The 13,264-nt window shown below is 40.6% G+C and overlaps 2 protein-coding genes across 4 annotated transcripts in view; one reads left to right on the top strand and one right to left on the bottom strand.

The window, feature by feature from the left end:
• MRPL47 (mitochondrial ribosomal protein L47) overlaps positions 1-13,264 on the bottom strand; it is a 35,041-nt gene that overhangs the window by 6,569 nt on the left and 15,208 nt on the right. For all 3 annotated transcript variants that reach the window (XM_006944236.4, XM_045037239.1, XM_045037240.1), the window contains exons 4-5: positions 6,285-6,381; positions 724-854 (exon numbers count right to left, since the gene is read on the bottom strand). In XM_006944236.4, the coding sequence (XP_006944298.1) occupies positions 724-854; positions 6,285-6,381 (228 nt within the window). The remainder of the gene's footprint in view (positions 1-723; positions 855-6,284; positions 6,382-13,264) is intronic.
• Positions 911-1,235, top strand: LOC109503553 (non-histone chromosomal protein HMG-17-like). The gene has a single exon (XM_045037242.1). It carries the CDS (start codon positions 993-995, stop codon positions 1,233-1,235), a length of 243 nt encoding a protein of 80 aa, XP_044893177.1. The 5' UTR covers positions 911-992.

Here is a 13,264-nt window from a genome sequence, read left to right as displayed (position 1 = left end):
CAGCACAGAGCCCGACACGGGGCTCAAATTCACGAATCATGAGATTATGACCTGAGCCGAAGTCGGCAGCTTAACCAACTGAGCCACCCAGGCACCCCTAATCTCAAGTTCTTAATGGGCAGGTGCATGTCCTAAAATTAGCTTCATGGTGTTTATTAATGCTCTATAATTCTATGTGCATATGTACATTTCTCTGGGTAAAAGATCTATAACTTTCACCAGATTCCCAAAAGGTCACATGATTGACAGAAGATTAAGCACCACTGTTATAAAGAACCTACAGGGGCACCTGGGTGGCTCAGTCAGTTGGGCATCCGACTTTGGCTCAGGCCATGATCTCACAGCTTGTGAGTTCAAGCCCTACGTTGGGTTCTGTGCTGACAGCTCAGAGCCTGGAGCCTGCTTCAGATTCTATGCCTCCCTCTCTCTGTGTCCCTCCCCTGTTGTACTCTGTCTCTCACTCAAAAATAAATAGATAAAAAAAATTAAAAAGTAAAAAAAACCTAAAAATAATTGAATCATGAGAATGGGGTGCCTGGGCTACCAAATAAAGCTACCTTCATTCATATCTTGGGGTTCCAAAGGGGTCTGGAAACTTCTGTTTACATTAGATACATCTGTAATAAATTTCATATAAGAGTTTTTGTAAAAGATACCGGACAGGAGAATGGGGCATGAGATTTCCACTCTCATCTTAGAAAAACCACAGTGGAAACTATGTACCAGATGATTCTTCCAAAGATGTCTCTTCTCCAGGCACCAGGTCTAGCTTTTTCTTGACCAGTCTGAAGAAGTCTTAGGGCATCCTCTCTTTCCTGGACAACTTTATCCAAGGCATCCATGGAATCTATTACCTGGTAAGAGATTAGGAAGATACAATTTCAACAATCACCTACAACAGAAAGGTGGGGAGAAGGACCCCGGGACCCACCAAAGTTTGTGCTCCACTGAATCCCCACATCCAGTGCCTATGTCCTGCCACAGTCGCCACCATGCCCAAGAGAAAGAATGAAGGGGATGCTAAAGGACATAAAGCCAAGGTGAAGGATGAGCCACAGAGAAGATGTGCAAGATTTCCTGCTAAACCTGCTCCTCCAAAGCCAGAGCCCAAATCTAAAAAGGCCCCTGCACAAAAGGGAGAGAAGGTACCCAAAGGGAAAAAGGGGAAAGCTGATGCTGGCAAGGATGGGGATGGCCCTACAGAAAACAGAGATGCCAAAACAGACCAGGCATAGAAAGCTGAGGGTGTTGGAGATGCCAAGTGAAGTGTGTGATTTTTGATAACTGTGTACTTCTGGTGACTGTACAGTTTGAAATACTATTTATCAAGTTTTATAAAAATGCAGAATTGTCTTCTACTTAAAAAATTTTTTTTTAAAAAATATTTATGTATTTTTGAGAGAAAGAGAGAGCATGAGCAGGGGAGGGGCAGATAAAGAGGGAATCGGAAGCAGGCTCCAGGCTCTGAGCTGTCAACACAGAACCCAATGTGGGGCTTGAACTTGTGGACCATGAGATCATGACCTGAGTGGAAGTCGGACGCTTAACCAACTGAGCCACCCAGGTGCCCCGTGTTTTACTTTTTTTTTTTTAAGCTATGTTGTTAGCACAAAGAACACTTCATTGTTGTTTTGAGGGAGGGCATATGTCACTAACAGAGTATCTCCAAAGCTAGATTGATACAAGGGGAAAAACACCCTTCCCTTCTAGTTTTGAGAAACTTCCTCCTGGCTTCCAGGAGGAGGGATTCCTTGATGTCAACCCACATTAGCCACCTTGGCACAAATGCCTTGTGGTGTGGAAAAACTATAATTCATTAAAAAAAATTCTTTTTGGATGTTTTTTATTTTTGAGAGAGGGACAGTGAGCAGGAGAGAGAGAAAGAGAGGGAGAGAATCCCAAGCAGGCTCCATGGCGTCAGTGTAGAGCCTGACACAAGGCTCGATCCCACAAACCCGTGAGATCATGACCTGAGCTGAGATCAAGAGTTGGACACTTAACCAACTGAGCCACCCAGGTGCCCCGACACAGATGTTCCTACTTGATTGGCAGCTGCTGCTATTACAGAGAATGGAATATCAGTCTACCCTGATCCTACTTTCCAATGATCCATCAAGATGCAAGAAGATCCTACTGGAACCCCTATTTATTTTTATCTCTTTCTTTTAACATTTCTATTGAAGTTTAAAATGTATACAGTAATATATTAGCAGGGCAAAATATATTCTTTATAAATAAATATTCATCTTTGGGGACTCTAATGACAGATGAGCTAAATTTTTTCATAGCTCTAAATACTGAGGCATTTTTTCGGTTATGTGTATTACCTGTGAGCATCATAACAAATAGAAATACTGTATACACACATTTGTTTCTTTTAAGAGCCCTCAAAAACAGGGTGGCAGATTAGATTATAAAGCTAAACTTCCAGGTAGCTGCAGCATCCAAAAGAGATGTGAAAGCCACAAATTTAGATAGACTACCTCATAACCTGTATACGCAGCTCACACTCTATGTATCTGCTCTCCCCTACTTCAATCAAAGCCACACTGAGCAGATGAATCCACACGTACCTCCTCTTAACTGAATGAATTTCTACAAAACCCCTGAGAAATAAAAGATGGGTGAGAATGGTGAATCCTATTTGGAAGACAGAGAAACTTAGAAGAGTGAAGTGCCATGTAGCCCTTAGGAACCTAGTGAGCCTGGCTGTTCACCAACTACATTAGGGTTTGCCCATGCAAGGTTGCTGCTGGGGCTCCTAACGGAAATCATACCCGATTACTCACGCTCATGCCTCCAGATGAGAAGGAAAATCAGAAATATCAATTAGATGCACTTTATTCAAAACAAGCCAACCTTGGAGAGCTTTCTTTCCTTTCAGCTTAACTCTTCCAGAGCCAAGAATGTCCTTACACACTTCCACACCTTCAATTTATATCTTGAGAAGGATTCTTTTTAACTTTTTTTCTTGATAAATTTTCCTTAGTAGTATGTCACAAAACTGAGAAGATGCATACATTTGAGGCTTAAAAAAAAAATCATGATTGGGGCGCCTGGATGGCTCAGTTGGTTAAGCATCTGACTTTGGCTCAGGTCATGATCTTGCAGTCTGTGAGTTGAAGCCCCACGTTGGGCTCTGTGCTGACAGCTCAGATCCTGGAGCCTGCTTTGAATTCTGTCTCCCTCTCTGTCTGCCCTACCCTGCTCATGTTCTGTCTGTCTCTATCAAAAAAATAAATAAATAAACATTAAAAAAAACTGAAAAAAAATTACGATCACGTTCAGTTTATCTGGAGAAAGCTTTCATTATTTTTGGAATTTACTAATCCAGAAAGTGCAATATATATGACCTATGGGGATGAAGCTCACTTCTGAAATGTATTTTTTTATAGCAGGGAGATGGGGTAATCTATTACTGAAGTTTAAAAGTCTTACAACAGCACCATTCTAACAAAAGCTTATTCAACAAATAAACAATGCGCTATCCATAGCTTTCCTTAATAGCAGAATTAGCAAATATCCTGAAAATAAAATCTCAATGCTTTATAAATGTTATGTGGCAATCATCAGGTCTTAGTTTCTAAATACATCATTCGTCATTAAAAGGAATCAGGGTATTCCTCTGTAAAATGGCTGATTCCAGGGATGGGGCAGGAAACGTACAAAATGAATCCAGAACAACTTGCTATGCCTCATAAAAGTGATGAGAACACAGGGGCGAGCCTGAAGGAATCCACACTGGTCCTTAAATCTGGGATGAAGGTATTCAAGAATTATAACTCCCTGAATAAAACTGAAATCCCTGAGTCCACAGCAATAGGATAGAAGAAAGTGAAGGGAAAGCCATTCCTTACATAAGAAAGCTAACCAATAAATGTAGAATGAATCATGGGATGAAAAAAATGCCCATTTAGCAAACATTGTAGTAATAACTAATGAATAGATGTTAAACCCAGTGAGTGCAAGTTTGAGAAATTACAGGATGTTTATATATGATCTCAATACAAAGAAAAATTAGTAACTATATACACCGTGGAGAAACCTGGCAGACATCACACTAAAAAATTATTTAAACAAAAAAATTTTTAACGTTTATTTATTACTGAGACAGAAAGAGACAGAGCGTGAGCATGGGAGGGGCACAGAGAGGGGGAGACACAGAATCTGAAGCAGGCTCCAGGCTCTGAGCTGTCAGCACAGAGCCTGACGTGGGGCTCAAACTCACAAACCGCGAGATCATGACTTGAGCCAAAGTCGGATTCTTAACCAACTGAGCCACCCAGGCACCCCACACTAAAAAATTATTGATGTGAACACCGGTAACAAAACAAATCCACATCCTGTGCCTCCTAATATTATATACTGTGAAGAAAACTGTATCACTTCTATGATACTTCCGCCAATCATCATGATTATGAGAAACATTAAACAAACCCAAACTGGCCTACACTCTTCAAAAAAATCAATGTTCTGATACACAAAGAAAGACTGAGTATCCAGATTAAAGAAGACTAACGAGATAACAACTGGAAAATGATCCAGAATTTTATTTTGCTATAAATTAGAGGACAATGTCCGGATAACTGATGAAATAGATCTGCAGATTAGATAATAGTATTATATCAATTTCCTGATTTTGAAAGTTGTACAGTGGTTATGTAAGGAAATATCCTTGTTTTTTCACAACATATACTTAATTATTTATGGATGTATATAACTGACTCTTAAACTTCTGAAGAAAAAATGTGTTATTTAGAGAAGGAGGCAGAGAAGGATAAAGCAAATGGGTAAAATATTCACTTAGGGAAACTGGGTGAAAGGTACCTTTGTACTATTCTCTTAACTTTTCTGTCAATCTCATGTTGTGTCAAAATAAAGTTTCAAATAAAAATAAATATGCTATGGAATTCAATTTTCATTAAGTCAGAATAACTTCTTCCTAGTGAGGCTAAATAACTAAAACTTTACTCCCTGCATTCTTTGACTCTCTGCAGGGATATTAGGTCCGCCCCTCTCAGAGGCAGTGTGGCAATACCGGCTGTGAGTAGCGTGGGGAAACGAACGAACGTGAAGCAGCTGAGGTTAGGCAAAAAGCTGAGTTCTATTTACGATGGCACAGAAACATCAACAAAGAATTAACCTCGTAAGCAATCCAGGCAAAAAACCTTGAGAAATTCAACTAAATAAAACACAAAACTTCTACATGGAAGAAATAGCTTAAACATGTACAGCCATTGGGATGCCCGGGTGGCTCAGCTGGTTAAGTGTCCAACTCTTGATTTCGGCTCAAGTCATGGTCTCATCTCACGGTCGTGAGATTGAGCTCCACGTCTGGCTTGCTTGGGATTCTCATACTCTCCCTGTGCCCCTCCCCCCACACTCGCATGCACTGTCTCTCTCAAAATAAATAAACAAACATTTAAAAAAAAATGTGTACAGCCTTGAAAAAGAAAAGGCAGATCTACATATACTGAAAGGGAAAAGTACCCAGGATATACTAGGTAAGTGAAAGTACAAATGTCAGGAGAGTTTTTAAGAGTTTAACCAAATTAGATAAATTATGTATTAAATAATTATGTAATAATTTTATTATGTAAATAAAAATAATTAGGCACACTTCTACACGCAGAAAAAAATTCTGCTAGATAAACAGGAAACATATACAAATAATTGCCTGTAGGAGTGGAAATCATGAACCTAAGGGGATTTTTTTTTTAATGATGAAGAAAACCTAATTTGAACAATACTTGACCTTTTCACAACAATGTGAATGTACTTAATACTACTAATCTATACTGTTAAAAATGATTTAAGAAGGTACGTTTATGTTATGTGTTTTTTACTACAACAACAACAAAAAAATGCACTCAAAACTTTGACCTGGTTGGTAGGGCAGTGGCTAAACTGAAACCAGCAATTTAAAATGGTACAGCTACTTTAAAGAACAGTTGGGCTGTTTCCCAAAATGTTAAACATAGATTTACCATATGACCCAGCAATTTCACTCCTATCTATGTACCCAAGAGAAATAAAAGCCCATGTCCACACATCTGTTGAGGGTTGCGGATGGGAATGGGGAGGGACTACAGATTGGCATCACACTTCATTTTGGAGTGATGGAGATATTCTACAATAGTGATGTTGCACAACTCTGTACATTTACTAAACATCAAGCAGAAACTTTAAAAAAGAAATCTACTTGCCAAGAAATACAGGAACCATAGACTTACATGTTTTGGCCTTTATCCCACACAATAGTCTCTAGCCTCCACAAATGTTACCTTTTCTAACCGCTCCGGACTTGGCATTGGCAACCTCTGCCGCTTGGCCTCCTGCTCTAAAGTTAAGAGCATGTTTCTTTCTTTCAGTAGGACATACCTGTGTCAAAGAACACAAAGCTTGTGGTGCCATTCTATGATTACATTAAGGCTATAGTTTTTGACATCAAAACTAATGATCTGTACTCAAAAATCCTTTAGAAATCTCAATATACAGAGCATCATTACAAAGAATTATCGTTTAAACAGAGCTGTATGAATTCTTACTCATTTGTTCAGTAAATTTTCCATGTGCCACATACTGTATTAAGTGCCAAGAGAGTTACATAAAATATAAAAAATAATCCCTACACTCCAACTGGAGAGAGAAGTAGGACGGTAACATTCACTTACTCCCTATTACATGCCACGCAATGTGCTAATAAGCGCTTTATATATATTACCTCATCTAATTCTCACATCAACCCTTTGGAGTTGGTACTATTTCCACTTTTTTTTTTTTTTTTTTTTAATTTTAGAGAGGCGGTTGGAGAGAAGGGCAGAGGGAGAGGAAGAGAGAGAATCTTAAGCAGGCTCCATGCTCAGCACAGAGACAGATTTGGGGCTCTATCCCATGACCATGACATCATGACCTGAGCCAAAATCAAGAGTTGAACATTCAACCAACTGAGCTACCCAGGTGCCCCTCTACTTTGTAAAAGAAGAAAGTAAGGGTGACAGAAGTAAGGTATTCTGGGGCACATAACTAATTCAAGATTCATAATCTGGACTCCCTGTGTGCAATATTCTTTTTATTTCTACTTCACTAGGCTGCCTCAGAAAATGTAGTGTGATGTGGTGTACTGAGTGGTACAGACGAGAGAGGGAAGATTTATGTGGGAGAGGTGAGAACATCTCTTCTAGCCAGGATGATCAAAGCAAGCTTCAGAAAGATGGGTTTTGTTAGGCTGGAAAGGAAACCAAAGCAAACATAACCAAAGGTACTAAAGTGGCAAAGGTAAAGTGGGGTAAGTTTTGTGAATAAATGTTTGAGAATTAGAGCTGGAAGAAAGGAAAGGAAATAAATGTCAAGGGCACTGAAAATGACACAAAAGCACTGGGGTATTTTAAGTTATGGAGGAAGACAATTTTGGGGAAGGAGATAAAATCAGAAGATAAATAGGTTTTAGCCAAGATGAATACTGAACAGCCCTACCTATCCCTACACCAGTAACCCACGGTAACAGTGCTTTCATACAACTAATTTTTCTACAATGAATCTGTGCTGTTCTACACATAACACTTCTGACACCAAATGAAAGGTTTTTTTTCCATCCTGATGCCAAATACACGTTGACTTTTCAACACCACTTCTCCAGCACTCTGACACTGAGTACCTGTGGTGCCAGATTACAGATTGAAGGGTACAGTCCCACAAAACTGTCCCCCCACTTCACATGCCAATAGCAAGTTCCAAAGCCCGCATACATTTGACTAACAACTATAAATTCGGTTTCCAATGACCCCTCCTCCTCTGGTTTGATAATTTAATAGAAATGGTTTATTATAATTTTTTTTCCACGTTTTTTATTTATTTTTGGGACAGAGAGAGACAGAGCATGAACGGGGGAGGCGCAGAGAGAGAGGGAGACACAGAATCGTTAACAGGCTCCAGGCTCTGAGCCATCAGCCCAGAGCCTGACGCGGGGCTCGAACTCATGGACCGCAAGATCGTGACCCGGCTGAAGTCGGACGCTTAACCGACTGCGCCACCCAGGCGCCCCAGAACTGGTTTATTATAAAGGATACAACTCAGAAGCAGCCAAACAGAAGAGATGCATACGGCATGGTGTGTGGAAGGGGTGAATAGCGTCCCTGCCTTTTCAGGGTATGTTACCCTAACAGCACCTCCATGTGTTCACCAACTTAGAAGCTCTTCAAACCCAGTTATTCAGAGATTTTTATGGAGGTTTCATACATAAGCACAATTGACTAAATCATGATTCTGGTTAAAGTCAATCCCAGTCCATCTCCTCTCACCAGAGATGAGGGTGGTGATGAGGCTGAAAGCCCCACCCTCCAATCATGCCTCAAGTCTTTGTGGCGACTAGTCTCTGTCCTGAAGCTACCAAAGGACCCACTAGAAGTTGCTGAATTAGAATAAAAGACACTCCTCTTGGGAAATTCCAAGAGATTTAGGAGCTATGTGTCAAGGAATTGGAGACAAAGACCAAATACATATTTCTTATTTTGTCACATGAGTAAGCCAATAATATTAATGGTTTTAATAAGTATTTTACAATTATTTAATCTGCCATGAAAGATAAATAACCTTTAAATCAGGGGATACAACTTTAAATGTCTACTACACTGCCTAGACAGATAAACAATTGTAAGTGAAGTGGGCTCACTGAAGGAACAGATGGGTAAAAAGTGGTCTGTATGGCTCCATTTAGATGGGGCAATTGCTATATACAGCAGCCAGTTGTTACAATGCAGGAAGGCAGGTCCAGTGTTGCCAGAGTGCACTTCTGATTATTTAAGAGGAACCAGAAATCCTTATTTTTGTGTTAAATTTCCCAATTTTAAAAACAGTACACTCCTGGGGCGCCTGGGTGGTGCAGTCGGTTAAGCGTCCGACTTCAGCCAGGTCACAATCTCGTGGTCCGTGAGTTCGAGCCCCGCGTTGGGCTCTGGGCTGATGGCTCAGAGCCTGGAGCCTGTTTCCGATTCTGTGTCTCCCTCTCTCTCTGCCCCTCGCCCGTTCATGCTCTGTCTCTCTCTGTCCCAAAAATAAATAAATGTTGAAAAAAAAAATTAAAAAAAAACAAAAACAAAAACAGTACACTCCAAACAAACCCTATCAGCTCAGAGAAATCACTGTCCAGATTGGGAATGAATCTCACTCTGTCTCTACTGACATGAGAGCTACAGTGTTAAGTGTATCCCATCTCCCACTGCTATAAAGGAGCGAGCCTCTGTCTCAGAGTACTAATAGTTCAAATACTAGGGGTCTTTAACAGACCTCAACAGGTTCCTGCCTCTGAACCTCTTCTCTTTTGTCTAGGCACTCTGAGAGACAGACAGAACTCTTTCTCCTCAGTTCCTCTGCCCCTATTGGGTGAAGATCTCTCAGAAAAATACCATACCAGAATTCCTTTCTTCCAAAATGGGGAAATAATTCTAGAATTTGACAGCAGTAATGAAAATAGCCAATCAGATAAATTAAATGGCTCTTTGGGGTGCCTGGGTGGCTCAGTAGGTTAAGCATCTGACTTTGGCTCAGGCCATGATCTCACAGTTCGTGCATTTAAGCCCTACACTGGGTGAGCTCAAGCCCTGCTTTGGGTAAAAACATGAGCCCTGCTTCGGTTGAACCCTTGAACCCCTTCTCTCTCCCTCTCTCTGCCCCTCGCTCACTGCACTCTCTCTCTCGCTAAAAAAAAAATAAATAAATAATAATTAATTTTAAAAAATAGCCCTTTGACATCTTTTTTTGCTCCATCTCTGACAGCACTATAGCTGGAGTCCGGGAACACTGATCATTTGTCCCTATTGGATCCGTTACCATTCTCTTTAGGGGCAAGGTCTCCAACTGATATTGGTAGAATCCACAGTTCATCTCCCATCAAGATTCAAACAGATCCCTCAAAACCTGTCCCCAGAATTAATGAATATCCTATAAAGAAGCCTTGCAAGGCATCAAGCCCATAATAAAAGATTACACTAGTCCCTGTAATACCTCTAATTTTACCTATAAGAAAACCCAATGGCTGAGGATGGCGGTTTGTCCAGGACCTCCAAGTAATAAATAACATTGTTATCCTTTGGCATCTTGTTCCTAACCCCTCCCCCCATGTTACTGACACCCAATCCTACTGAAAGCAAAATTTTCACCACAACTGATCTATGCAGTGCATATTTTAGTATTTCAGTTGATGAGGATAGCCAAACTTGCACTTGGGAAGAATGGAAAATACACCTGGACAATAAAGCTCCAGGACTAGAAAGTCCTTACTTTTAGAAACCTTAAAAACTGATGTGGATGACAGAGTTTTCTGGAGGCTCTACTTTATTAAAATATGTAGATTACTTGCCTCCTTGCTTCCCTTCTCAAAACTCTTCACAGGAAAACAGCATCTACCTGTTACAAGTTTTGGCTTTAGGGACATAAACTCTCCAAAGAAAAATTGCAGTTTGCTCAAACTCAGGTTTGATATTTAGGGCACCTGATCTTGGAACAAGGACATCTGGATTCAGGTAGACTTCAAGACATCTTGAACTTCCCCAAACCTACAACTAAGCGCCAATTATGAGGTTCTCTTGGACTTACTTGCTACTGTTGAAAATGACATTCCAAACTTCTTACTGCTCTAACTCTATATATGCTTTACTAAAAAATGACAAGACTGACCTTATTATTTGGAAAGGATGGGAAGACATAGCCTTTGGGAACTTTAAAGAAGAGCCTAATAAATGCCTCCTGCCCTCTGGAATGCTAATTATCAACTTTCCTTTTTCCTCTTAGATAAGAGGGAAGGGAATGCCCTTGGGGGAGTACTCACCCAAAAACATGGGGACCATCATCAACACACAGGGCATTATACCTACCAACTACACCCTGGGGCACAGGAGTCCCCCTGGTCTCAGAGCCATTCCTGCCACCACCCTTTTAGTTAAGACCACTAAAGAAATAGTAATGGGATCCCCTTTACCATCCTTGTATTGTGGCCAAGGACAAAACCACAAACATTTATGCCAATGGCTGGTATGCCTTTAGAGTAGCTGATGAGTTTGGAATATTATGGAAACAAGGTTTCCTTACATCTAACGGGGATAAAATTAAAAATGACTCGTATGTCCACAATTTACTAGATGTCATACTTAAAAAAATTTTTTTAACGTTTATTTATTACTGAGAGAGAGAGACAGCATGAGCATGGGAGGCGCAGAGAAAGGAGGAGACACAATCTGAAGCAGGCTCCAGGCTCTGAGCTAATGGCATAGAGCCTGACGTGGCCTTGAACCCACGAACTGCGAGATCATGACCTGAGCCGAAGTCAGACGCTTAACCGACTGAGACACCCAGGCGTCCCAATATGCCATACTTTTACTGGCTGTTCTGGCTATTATTATTTATTTATTTTTTTTGGTTTCAAGAGTAGAATTTAGTAGGGCCCCCCCGGTTGGCTCAGTCGGTTAAGTGACCGACTTTGAATTTGTGAGTTCAAGCCCTGCATCGGGCTCTATGCTGACAGCTCAGAGCCTGGAGCCTGCTTTGGATTCTGTGTCTCCCTCTCCTCTTCGTGCTCTCTTTCTCTCTCTCAAAAATAAATAAACGTTAAAAAATTAAAAAAAAAAAATTTTTTTTTAACGTTTATTTATTTTTGAGACAGAGAGAGACAGAGCATGAACAGGGGAGGGGCAGACAGAGAGGGAGACACAGAATCTGAAACAGGCTCCAGGCTCTAAGCTGTCAGCACAGAGCCCGACGTGGGGCTCGAACTCACGGACTGTGAGATCATGACCTGAGCTGAAGTCGGACGCTTAACTGACCAAGCTACCCAGGCGCCCCCCAAAAATTTTTTTTTAAATAAAATAAAAAGAAGAGAATTTAATGATTCATCACTTACATATAAAGCTCTGGCTATTATTAATATTCCAGGGGATTCCAGACTTAACTTCCTGGAGGCCAAAGGAAACCACCTCACTGATATTTCTGCCTAAAACGCTGCTCTCAAGGAAACCAGGAGCCAAACCTCTGTCATGGTCCAAAGGGATGTTCTCCCAAATAGTAATTTGGAAAAAAAATGATCAGAAATACCCAACAATTGCCCCAGAGAGGGAATAACAATATTGGAAATCTAATTAATTGTTCCATAAGAAAGAGAGAACTCTGGTTTGGATCAAGTAACAATCCTGCCCTACCAGAAAATCTAAAATTCCCAATTACCACTGTATATGCATAAACAGTATCTACTCACATGATAGCATTCATGAACCAATATTGGTGGGGAAATGTTAATAAGGTAACAAAAAGTGCCTACCTCCCTTGTCCCACCAAAATACAATACAAAGAAACCTGTTCACACAAATGAATTTCATACAGTTCCCCCGTTTCATGGATGTATATATGTTTTAGTCATGGTTTGTATGTTTTCTCACTCACCAAAGCTTTCTCTTGTAGACAGGTTAATGCTTCTTCTGTGGCTAAAATTCTGTTAGAAAAAGATTATCCCTACCTGGGGAAACCCTCTTGAACTCCACAATGATTGGTGAATGCACTTTACTGATTAGGTGCTTCAACCAGTCTGTGCTGTTTGGCTGGTTTTGTAACACTTTTATTGTGCATATTGTCCTCAAACCTTGGGGTAGTTGAATGTACTAACAGCACTATTAAGACTCAATTGGGCAAAATTTGTAGAGACCCTCCAAATACCCTGGCCAAAAGCACTGCTATTAGTCTTTCTAAATCTCAAATCTACCCCCTTTGAAATTTATAAGCTTTCATCCCATGGGATAGTCACAGAACATCCACTGTAGTTGGCCCCTGCCTCCTGTGACCCAGAGCTGATAGAAGGAAGACAGACGTCAATATTGTAAAGGCCCAATTACTTCCATTAAAACTAACTATGCTTTGTTAGAGCCATCTTTTCACAGTGCACTCCCTGGAGATGGCAACCTTAAGCATCACACTTTGCAACCTGGAGATTTCATCTACTGAAAAAGACTAAAACTACTCTCCAAACTCCAAAACTACTCTCTTCAACCTTGCTGGGAAGGTACGTACCTGCATGAGAAACTGCTAACTAACCCTCGTGCCACCAAACTCCAAGGAATAGAATCCTGGATTCATATGACACATCTAAAGAAATCACTAAACCCTGACTGGACCTGCATACCATCTAGTGACCTGAAAGTAAATATTTCCTGGAATTGAAGCAGAAATGACAAGACAGCTTTATCAACATGTCCAGACCAGGCCTGCATACCTTTTCCTGTTT

Source organism: Felis catus, chromosome C2, assembly GCF_018350175.1.
Source record: "Felis catus isolate Fca126 chromosome C2, F.catus_Fca126_mat1.0, whole genome shotgun sequence".
Lineage (NCBI taxonomy): Eukaryota > Metazoa > Chordata > Mammalia > Carnivora > Felidae > Felis > Felis catus.
This window is presented reverse-complemented; position numbering and strand designations above follow the sequence as displayed.